This window comes from Monodon monoceros, unplaced genomic scaffold (assembly GCF_005190385.1).
Source record: "Monodon monoceros isolate NGI ecotype Baffin Bay Population unplaced genomic scaffold, NGI_Narwhal_1 Super_Scaffold_3, whole genome shotgun sequence".
NCBI lineage: Eukaryota > Metazoa > Chordata > Mammalia > Artiodactyla > Monodontidae > Monodon > Monodon monoceros.
Window position 1 is genome coordinate 6,510,200 of NW_021703780.1, and position 10,916 is coordinate 6,521,115.

General features: G+C 56.2%; 1 protein-coding gene across 1 annotated transcript in view; it reads left to right on the top strand.

The window, feature by feature from the left end:
• Positions 1 to 10,902, top strand: part of BMP6 (bone morphogenetic protein 6) — a 144,441-nt gene extending 133,539 nt beyond the window's left edge. Inside the window, exons 3-7 of the mRNA XM_029243369.1 lie at positions 705 to 853; positions 1,340 to 1,537; positions 9,071 to 9,147; positions 9,958 to 10,068; positions 10,160 to 10,902. Coding sequence (XP_029099202.1) covers positions 705 to 853; positions 1,340 to 1,537; positions 9,071 to 9,147; positions 9,958 to 10,068; positions 10,160 to 10,309 — 685 coding nt within the window. The 3' untranslated portion in view covers positions 10,310 to 10,902. The remainder of the gene's footprint in view (positions 1 to 704; positions 854 to 1,339; positions 1,538 to 9,070; positions 9,148 to 9,957; positions 10,069 to 10,159) is intronic.
• Positions 10,903 to 10,916: the final 14 nt, after the last annotated feature.

The following is a 10,916-nucleotide window of genomic DNA, read 5'->3' on the forward strand; positions in this document are numbered from 1 at the left end:
AGTTTGCCTCAAAGGGCCCCAGCATGGCTCACAGAGGGGCAGGGACAGACTTGAAACTCACCGTCCACATGGGGAAGGACGCGGCTCTCACCGTAGGCCATGCGGAGGCCTTAATTAACAGAAAAGAATTGATGATTACTCAGAAATAGGATGTGAATCCTGGCTTCTCCTCTCACAGGAACTAACGTGAGGATTGTCGGGTTCTGAGCTTTTAAAAAAATTAACAAAGTATAGCTTAGTAAATGCTCATCATTATTGATCCTGATTTTAATATTTTCTTAACCCTCTTCCTCACTGCCCCCTCCACTGCCTCTCTGTTTAGAGTTCATTAGCTGCAAAGCACGCAACAATAGGACTGTTTATTTATTTTGAATTTCCCTTAATTCTAAAGAAGATGTGGCCTGAGCAGCTGTCGTGAGGCTTTTGGTGACACCGAGGGGCGCCCCTATGTCAGCAGACAGCCGCTGTCCGTGCGGCTCCCCAGCAGACTGCGTTGCGGGTGTGTCCTGTGTGATGTCACACCAGCCGGGGCCACGGCTGGTCGCCGTCCCTGACCCGACGGCGGCATCTGTCGTCTGACGCCGGGCAGGACGGAGTGGGGATGAGCTGGGGGCCCTGCGCTGTCGTCTGACGCCGGGCAGGACGGAGTGGGGATGAGCTGGGGGCCCTGCGCCCTTCATCCTGCCACCTTTTCCCTCTTTCAGAGACTCTGACCTGTTTCTCTTGGACACCCGTGCCGTGTGGGCCTCGGAAGAAGGCTGGCTGGAATTTGACATCACGGCCACCAGCAACCTGTGGGTCCTGACCCCGCAGCACAACATGGGGCTGCAGCTGGGTGTGGTCACGCGGGACGGTGAGTTGGCCAAGCTTGGGCCGAGGGCCGTCGGCCTTGGTCTCCTTCGCGGCAGGCGTGGCAGAGCCGTGGTTTCCGGGTGGGCCCTGGGCTCCAGGATGGCTAGGCTTCCTGTCCCCTCAGAGCCACTGTGGACCAGCAAGGCCTCCCCCCCGCAAGCCTCCTGGCAAGGACTTGGAGACGGTGAGATGGTCCTGGGTCCGAGAGGACCCGCGGAGGGCAGCGCCCAGGCAGAGGCCGGGGCGCGTTGAGAGAGAGAGGAAGGCGGGAGCAGGTCCGAGCGCCGACACCGCGTGGGTCAGTGGGCGCCCTTCCCGCACCTGCGCATCCCTGCTGCGGCCCGCGGGCCCGGCACCTGGGGCCTGTGAAGCTGCCTCGCCGGTGGGAGGCACGTGATCGGGAAGAAGGATGCACAGGCCGGGGCGAGAACAGCACAACTGGGGGGCTGGGGGTCCCACCACCCTCCTGCTTTGATTTGCCTTCCAGGGCTCGACATCAGCCCCCGAGCCGCCGGCCTGGTGGGCAGGGACGGCCCCTACGACAAGCAGCCCTTCATGGTGGCCTTCTTCAAGGCCAGCGAGGTCCACGTGCGCAGCACCCGCTCGGCCGCCGGCCGGCGGCGACAGCAGAGCCGCAACCGCTCCGCCCCGGCCCAGGACGTGTCGCGGGCCTCCAGCGCCTCAGGTGGGTTGGGCGACCCCGTCTTTGCAGGACCTGTGGGCTCTGGGGCGTCCGTGAGGACACAGGACCCGCCAAGGCTTTCAGATGCTGCGCGGCTTCCGCAGGTGCCTGGGCAGCCCCCGATAATCTAGACGGGTCCCTAGGCCGTCAGAGGGGAACACTTGTTACCCCGAGGTTGTCTCAGGCTGCAGACAGCCTCAGAGTCTCTTTTTCCAGAAAAGCGTCCTTTTGTTTGGTCAGGTCTCTCCACCTCTTTTCATGCCCGTGCCGAGCCTTAGAGCGCCTAGCTTTTCTCCTAGTTGCGTTACGCCGGGGAAACTGTGACTTGCAAACTTGGTACATCCGTGTAAGGCGGGTTGGCGTTCGTCGGTGCTCTTGGCTGGAAGTGGTATAGCCAGTCAGCTCCAACAGCCCTCTCTGATGGATTTCGCTGGTGCATTTGATTGGCAAGTTCAGGGTTCTGCCTTTAGACGTGGTCAGATCCGTGGGCTAGGAGTCTCTGTTTCCCTAGCTTCCTCTGTTGGTGGCATTCTCAGAAAGCCTGTCTTGATGTGGTGGTCAGGAAGGCAACCTCAGCTTCAGAAAGAGAGCATCTCTTTCGTGGTAGCTTCAGACGGCCAGGTTGGGCCCAGGTGCTCACCCCCTGGAGGGTAGGGGATGGAGTCAGCCCCCTCCTGCCCTGAACAGGCAGGGTCAAAGGGCAGGAGAGAGGAAACAGCTCCCACTGCCCGAGTGTCAATTCAGAGGTCTTTCCGAAATGCTCCCTCCCACGCCTGCCTTTTGGGGAAGAGGCACGGAAGCCCACTCATCAGAACACGGTGGGCGGGAGGGGCGGGTAGCAGGCGTTCCCTCCTGACACCCAGCTCACAGAGCTAGTCAGTATTGAATTCAAACCAAGGTGCATCTTACTCTAGAGTTGGTGCTTTCGAGTTCTGGGTTTCCTTTTCCTTTAAATAGCCCCGAAATCAAGCACGAAGTTGAAGATTTGCTGTAGGATTTGCAGTTGGAGATCTTGCCTCCCTCATTACTACTCTGTGACTTTGGACAAACCTAATCCACTGCAGCGTCAGTTTACCCAGCTGTTAAGTGGGCATGACTGATCCTCGGTGGCTTTGCTGGAATTAAATGAGAAGCATTGCTCTGGCTCAAAGATGAGTTGCCTCCAAGCACGGGAAGGTCTCAGGGTGTATGTCAGGCTCCTCTGAAGGGATGTAAAATACTTCTGGAAGATGCGTTCATTCTTCCAGGTGACTGTTTAACAGTGTCATCTTCCGTGGCCGGCAAGAGTTCTTGGAACTTTCCGAAGCACCCCGTTTTCCTTTGGGAAACAGTGTCTTCATTTTGGGTTCTGACTCAGCGGTTTCTGTTACCAGTAACCTGGATGTGGAACTTGTACCACCCGGTGTGATGTGACATTTTGCTGCTTCTCCTCCTGGTGTTTCTTGGAGGCTTCGCCCAGCATGGGTGTTCCTGTGTTTACCGCTAGAAACAGTCAGGGTTGGGGTTTAAAGAAGAAGAAATGATTGCTTGCCTTTATTCGCTTGGCAGCAAGCCTGCTGAACAGTAATCATCGCAGTGCTGTCCTCGGGGCGCGGCGGTGCAGCCGGCCAGTGGCATCTAATGAACTGTGGTCAGTTTGGTACCGGGACCTCAGGCCTGAAGGCGGCTCTTGAGGTGTCGATTGCTTTTTTTTAATTTTTTTTTTTTTCTTGTGGTATGTGGGCCTCTCACTGTTGTGGCCTCTCCCGTTGTGGAGCACAGGCTCCGGACGCGCAGGCTCAGCGGCCATGGCTCACGGGCCCAGCCGCTCCGCGGCATGTGGGATCTGCCCGGACCGGGGCACGAACCCGCGTCCCCCGCATCGGCAGGCGGACTCTCAACCACTGCGCCACCGGGGAAGCCCTCGATTGCTTTTTAAAATGAAAATCTCACTTGATTTACTCCACATCCCCTCCCCCACCAGTACACACATAAATGTCTTTTTTAATCGAGAAAACACGTCATCTCTGATTTGGGTTTTCGTGGCATCACTGAATTATTCTCTTCCAAATGCCTTTCGGCATTTTGTTTTCAGTTTGATGAGTCTAAATTAAATACGAATAGTAAAGGTGGTCTAATTTGTAAGAAGAGGCAAGTACATCTGCTTTTTCTTGGTCTTCCCACCCCCCCAGCCCCGTACTTTCAAACATGCTTTGTTCCTTTCAGCAGCACTGAGGCTAAGAGTTCGTAACAAATGGGCCTGGCCTCACCTGCTGAAAGGCCCAGACCCCCAAGAAAGTGTTACTACGGAGGGTCCTCCTCCCGAACTCCCAGTATCTTCAAAGACTCTCGCAAGCTGGTCCAAGAAATGGCCCAGGTTAGGCTCACTGAAGTGCTTTATTGGTTTGGCCCCTTCCTCCTTCCTTATTCTTGCCATTAATGGGAATGGAGGTGCAGAGGGGATTGCTCTTGGAGGAGGTGTTTCCAGAAAGATGGCCTGCTCTCCAGGGGAATGGACCATCGGTTTGCGCTTTCTTTCCGGGCTACGGTGGGGCCAGATGTTGCTGGGTCTTCGTGAACCAGGTAGATGCTGCCGAGACAAAAAGCTGTGGTCTCGGGTGTGACTCCAGGCGGGACTTGCCCCTTGTAAATCTTTCGGGAGGTTGAAGGGAGAGATGGCTCAGCCTCTGCTGCCCCCCGTCTTCCACAGCGTGCTGCTCCCAGGGAATTCATACTTCTCCACTGAAACAAACACCAGCAGCCGCCCACCAGAGACCGTCCTGCCTCTGGGTAAAGAAGTTAGTCCATCCGTCCAGTTGCCTGTCATCAGGGTGAAACAGGGCAGGGAAACACGTGGCTGTTTTTGGAACTGAGCTGCCGATGCCGGAGACGGCGGGACCCGTCCCCAACGAGGGAGAGGCCAGGAGCCCGCCCGCCTCTTCCCCTGCCCACCAAAATCTGCTCTCACACCTGTCCTTGGCCTTCAAGCTGGACTTCCCAAACACGTGCACCAAGCAGTGGGTTTGGACCGAAGTCTCCCTGGATGGGTTTGACCTGCCCTGGCTTCTCTGTCGCTGTCTGCTCTGAGTGGATGTTGGACGTTGGCCGTGTCGCACTTCTCCAGTGGGCTTGGATATCGTCTGGACCATATTGTTCATCGTTTGACACGTGTTTTACTAGTCCTGGTCCAAGCCGTGCTGTGCAGCCCACTGGGGATTCTAGTGTCTCTGGCCATTCTTTTCGGCCTCCAGGCTACCAGCCAGCCCACTGCTCCTGTGGCACCCCATCCACGGCTCCCCGAGCTCTCATTGGGTGGTCTCGTTCTACCTGCTGCCATTCATCCTCTTTCATAGCATCTTTCTCTCAGCGTCCATGATTTTGTCTCCTGGGGGACTGACACCACCTGACCGACCCATTACAAGGGTTGTGAACAAATGGCCTTGAGGGTGGTTCCATGTGGTGATTCTAGATTCTGTTCTAGCTCATTTTCCAAGATCTTTCCACGACATCTTTGGGGTGTGGGGTAGTGAATGTGATTTCAGTTCAGCTGGTGAGTCTGAGGTTTTCTGCCATGTCCACCAGCTGGCTGCCAACACCGTGACTGAGAATTGCTCTTTGTTTTGGCAGATGGATAGTTTTGAAACATTTTCTGCCACTTTGAACAATTCATGTCAGATTGGATTCACTGACCTTTGGGCCTCGTTCACCCTTGACGGTCATGCTGCCATCACTCAGCCCTGACGACTATCTCTGAACCAGCAGCTTCTCAAGACCCTCTCTCTTCTTTGGAATGAGCTCTTCATCGATTCAAATGCTACCTGTGAGCATCTCTTAAATTCTCCTCTGTCTCTTTCCAACCCACCCAACCATGTATCCTTTTCTTAAAATTTTATTTATTTATTTATTTGTTATTTTTGGCTGCGTTGGGTCTCTGTTGCTGCCCACGGGCCTTCTCTAGTTGCGGCGAGCAGGGGCTACTCTTTGTTGCGGTGCGCGGGCTTCTCATGGCCGTGGCTTCTCTTGTTGCGGAGCACGGGCTCTAGGCAAGCGGGCTCAGTAGTTGTGGCTTGCGGGCTGTGGAGCGCAGGCTCGGTAGTTGTGGCGCACGGGCTTAGCCGCTCCGTGGCATGTGGGGTCTTCCCGGACCAGGGCTTGAACCCATATCCCCTGCATCTTAACCTCTGTGCCACCAGCTAAGTCCCCAAACATGTATCCTTAAGGGTCCTGGGAGAAAAGGTGGCTCTGGTACATGTAAATACACTGTTGACCTTCTTGTTGCTGGTTCACATCTTCTATCCCTTGAACTTTCCAGTTGGGACCATTCAGTATGCTTCCAGCATAGGAAAGGTAACCAGAACCCATCAGATGCAGAGCAGTGCTGTGGGTACTTTATTATGACTATGACATGCTTTGCTGTAGATTTCAGGGAATTTCAGTGCACAGACTAGGGGGTCTCATTCTCCCAGAGCAATGTTTGCTTGGCCTTTTAGTCCCTGGCAGGTGTCCCCTCTAGCTCAGCACTTGCTTCCGTGGGTTGACATGCCAGAGATGAGAGGGCTCATCCACCATGGACACCCAACGCTTGGGAAGAATGGACACGGGTCAGGGCTGTGACTTAGCTGTTTATAGTTCTTCAAAGGCGTTGCGAATTTTAATGTGTCATTTTGATCTTAAATTCAAATTTTAGGGCCTGGAGCTTGGCTCCCAGATGTCTCGGTCAAGAGGGAGAGGCTCATCCAGGGCTTTCTAAATGAAATCAGAACTTAGTTCTCCACAGCTGTGGAGGACAGTCAGGGCATGAGTGATTGGAAAGTTAGAATTGGTCCAAATTCCGCCCCTTTACGATAAAAGTTATCAAGGAGTGAAGCCAACTAGAACCTGACCTTCTAACTCCATCCCTAGGTTCACCCCTAATGAATGTGCTAATGGCCGGTAATGCTGAATAATAAAGAGGCGTGAACAGGTGCTGCAAGATGCCCGAATAATTCACCAACTACTACCAACTCCCGAGAGGGCACTGGGGGCCAGGGTCCCTCTAGGAAGGGACAGAGGTGCGTGAAGCAGGGAGTCTCAGGGCTCAGTCTTTAAGGAGAGCCTCTGTCTTCAAGATACTTAGCTCCATATTCTTTTATAATCAAGACCAAGGCTGAGATCAAAGCCCCGGTCAGATTAAATGGAGCTGTTTAAGACCTTGAAATCCTGCAGCCACAAAAGAACAGGACTTCACTGTTGCCTTTCATGCTAACCGTCCGGTTGTAAACAAAATTGAGCCTCTGAAAAGCAAGCTGTCCCCCCACTCCTGCCCCCCACCCAACACTTTACGAGATTATTGACACCAGAAATCAAAATCCCAGTGTGGTCCCGGGGTCCCACAGTGTCAGTGGCACAGGAGCTGGGCTTCCTCCAGCAGGTTCTTAAGGCCCCGTTGATTCTGTGGGGTACGTGGGAGCCGGAGATTCCTTTGGGATAAGCTGGGCGGATCAGGCCGGAGACGGGGGAGGAGCGGCCAGCCCAGTGCAGACAGGGGTGCCATTTTAACAGCTGCCCTTTGCCCTTGCCCTTGTCATTCTAGGAGGGAAGGGAAATGAGAGCAGCGAATTGTTCCCTCTGGGAAGACTCTAAAGCCTGAGCTCAGAAGAGCCGGGCTGTGCGGACAGCGTGCTCTGTGCTCCTGCTGTCCTGGCGTTTTCCTGGCCGAGCCTGGGGCCTGCAGCTGGTGTGGCCTGGGGCAGGGGAGGCGGTCAGCCCCGGGCGGCCGTCTGCAGAAGCCTTCATGCTCCTCCCCTGCCCCCTGGTTTCTTAGGCCGCCCTGACTCTGTCTCTTTCCTGCTTCTTCCCCTCTCCAGTCTCCCCTTTGTTCCTCTCTCCTCCTCTCTTGGGGCTGGAAAGGACAGCAGGCCGGCTGCCTGGACCCCTGGGGCTTGGGCCAAGCTGGGGCTGCAGGGATCCAGGTGCAGCCGCCTCCCTGGTGGCTGCCCGGCCCCGCCTGTGGCGTGATGGGGGTCCCTGCCCTTCTCATCCCGGCCCCGCTCGCCTGAGAATCTCTTCTGCCCAAGGGAAGTGAGGGCCAGACTGCGGAGATGGCGGGGGGTCGGCCAGGCCCTTCCCCACGCCCCCTCGGTTCCGTCCGGCAGAAGCGGCAACTGTCCCTGCCTGCGTCCCGACGCCCACTGGGGGTCCTACAGCCCAGTTCCGTCCTGATCCTGACGGCCTGGGGGGAGCACAGATGCCACCAGGTCAACGGCTTGGCCCCCTGCGGATGCCACCTGCGGTTCTGTCCCACTCGGTGAGATTCAGGGGTTCCCGCAACGCCCCCTCCCGGGTCTGCTGATTCACTGGAGCAACTCACAGGACGCAGGAAAGTGCCCCACTTGGGACTCCAGCTGGATTAGAAAGGACACAGAGGAGGGGCAGCCCTCTCCCCAGAGGACCCGGCGGGCCGCTCTCCCCGCGCACGGGCATGCTCACCCAACAACCCCAGGCTCTCCCGAGCCCCGTGTCCAGAGTTGTCACGTGGGCCTCACGACTTGAACTCCATCTCCAGTCCTCCCCCCTTCCCTGGAGGTCAGGCTGGCCCGCGTCCCAACCTCTGATCACGTGGTGGTCTTTCTGGTGAGCAGCCCCATCCTGAGCTCTCCGGGGCCCCACTAGGAGCTGGATTATCACACAGGAAATTCCATGGTTTGGGTAGCTCTTCACGTGTCCTTAACTTCATTCCACCAGAACTGCTCTCTCTTCCTCTCTCTCTCCCTCTTTAACTGTCCCTTCTCTGAACTCCCGGTGGGGTTTCTCTCCAGCCCCTGCGCATGGCGTTCAGATTCTGTTTTGTACTGGCGTGAGCTCTGCACGTCTCACGGCACCCCGTCCGTTCCCTGAGTCGCTGGAGGCCAGAAGCCTTGCCTAACGGATCCTCGTGTTTCCCGTGGCACCTCGCAGGGGGCGCGTCACACAGAAGCCGCTCCGTCTGGCCTAGATGAGTCAGGGCACCCTTGTCCTCCTGCCAGCGGTCGGTTAGTGAAGCCAGGCTAGCAGGTCCTGACACACAGAGCAGGTGCGCGCACTTCAGCCCCACCCCGTCCCCACTCCCGGCCTCCCGGGCAGGCCTGGCTCCAGGGTGCCCCCTTCAGGAGGCTCTCCTGGCCCAGCGGCTGTCCTCCCGGCCCCTGCGCAGCTTCAGGACAGTCCCGGTTTTAGAAAGCGAGCGGAACCTGCCTGGTGTGTCTTGCCTGTGAATACGATGTCCTCCAAGTCAGGGCCCCGGGCTGTTTGGGGCATCTTGGTCCAACGGGGGATCACGACAAACATCTGTTGCTTGAAAGGAGTCCATTCAGGTCAGTAATGACGTGTTGTGTGCCAGTGTGCCCGGCAGTGACCCCAGAGTGGACGAGACGGAGTAAGTCAAACACCCGAGCAGCTGGGAGGAGGCTGCAGAACTGTGGGCGCCCCAGCTGTGTCTAGCGGGGGCCTTGTGCACGGCTGGCCCGTGGTTAACTGTCCGGGTAAGGTTGTAAGCGAAGAATGAATCAGTTAACTGTTGCATCTTCTGATCTCCAACAGATTACAACAGCAGTGAACTGAAAACAGCCTGCAGGAAGCACGAGCTCTACGTGAGCTTCCAGGACCTGGGCTGGCAGGTGAGTGCTCTGGACAGCAAGGGGGACGAGGGCCCTCTCTCGGCGGTCTCTTCTTATCTTAGAGGCAGCAGCCATCCTCAAAGACCTTGAACTTGAGGGCTGAGAAGGTTCCTCCTGTGAAGGTACTTAGGAGCCCTTCCAGATGCCCAGGTCTTGGAGTGGGGTGGCAAAAGGCCCGCCCACTCGTGCATGAAGCCCCCCGGCTCCTTTCCAGGTGCACAGGCACCCTGTCCGTCCAAATCAGTAGCCCATTTCCCGGTGCTCTTCTCATTCTCTCAGGGTCCACATGGCCTGTATTGCTTTGGGCATTTAAACAGGAGTTCACTGTGCTTTGAGAAGGGGCTGGAAGAGCATCTAACAGTTAACTTCTCCAAGGGCCACATGCCAGTTCGCCCAGACTAGAAGCGCACCGATGCTCTGCCTCCCTCCCGAAGGCCACTGCTAGTTAATAAGACGCAAATTCTAGGCGTCCAGTGATGGAAGATCGTTCCCATGTGCGGTGGCATTGCGGTGACGGAGTACCCGGGCTCCTGGAGAGGCTCCTTTGGTCCAAGTTCATGGAGCCAGCCCCCTGCAGGCCTCCAGGCGTAGGCGGGCCAGGAGCAGGTCAGGGCCTTGCGGGCCTGTGGAAGGAGCGAGGGCTCCAGAGTCTGACTGACCGGGTTCACAGCCTCGCTTTGCCCCTCGAGTGTGACCTCGACCTGCTGTGTCTGTCTCCTTAGCTGCCCCATGTGAGTGATAGCTTCTCGCAGGGTTCCTGAGGGCACAGGTGATACGAGGTGTGTGTGTACATCACTCTCTCTGTTGCAGGACTGGATCATTGCACCCAAGGGTTACGCTGCCAACTACTGTGATGGAGAATGCTCCTTCCCTCTCAACGCGCACATGAACGCCACCAACCACGCCATCGTGCAGACCCTGGTGAGCGCTGGCCTCTCCACGTGACTGGGGAGTAGGCCCGGGCCAGGTATGGTTCCTAACGACACCTCCCCTCCTTCTGTGTTTGAAACAGGTTCACCTTATGAATCCCGAGTACGTCCCCAAACCGTGCTGTGCGCCAACGAAACTGAATGCCATCTCTGTGCTTTACTTTGATGACAACTCCAACGTCATCCTGAAGAAATACAGGAACATGGTCGTCAGAGCTTGTGGGTGCCACTGACTCAGGACGAGCTGCTGGGGACACATGCACTGCCTTGGACTCCTGCATCACATCTGCCTTAAAAGGCACCCGGAAGCACCGAGAAAGCGGGATAAGACGCCGACACCATCTCGCGCTGGCTGCTGCCTTTCCGCCCTAACAGACATCTTAAAGGACCTCGTCCGTAACCTGCTCACGTAGTAAATGTCGTGAGTAGTTGTCGGTCTCTAGGAAGCTGAGTTTGAGTGTCTGTAGCATGAAGTCCGGTGATTGAAGAAACCTAACTTTGAAGGTTCCCCTCTGCCCCCCCCCAAACCCACCCAAATTATTTTGCTTTAGATCAAGCTCTTTGTGGTTTTAGTAAGTAAACAGGGAAGATGATCTTAAAGTAAAATTCTTCTTGGCTCAGTAGCTGCTCACAGGTAGATTTTGCAGATCACGGGAACGGGGGAAGAACGTGTCTGTCGAGCTCTCATCCCAGGGAGGTCGGTTTCTCATGTGGGATCAACAGCCCGGGAGGGAGCCGGGCAGCCCGCAAGTGCCTTTTGTCTCAGTCGTGCTGTTACATGTTTGTGCGGGCGTTTTGTCCATATGAAAATATCCTTATTTCAGTTCAACCATATCATTT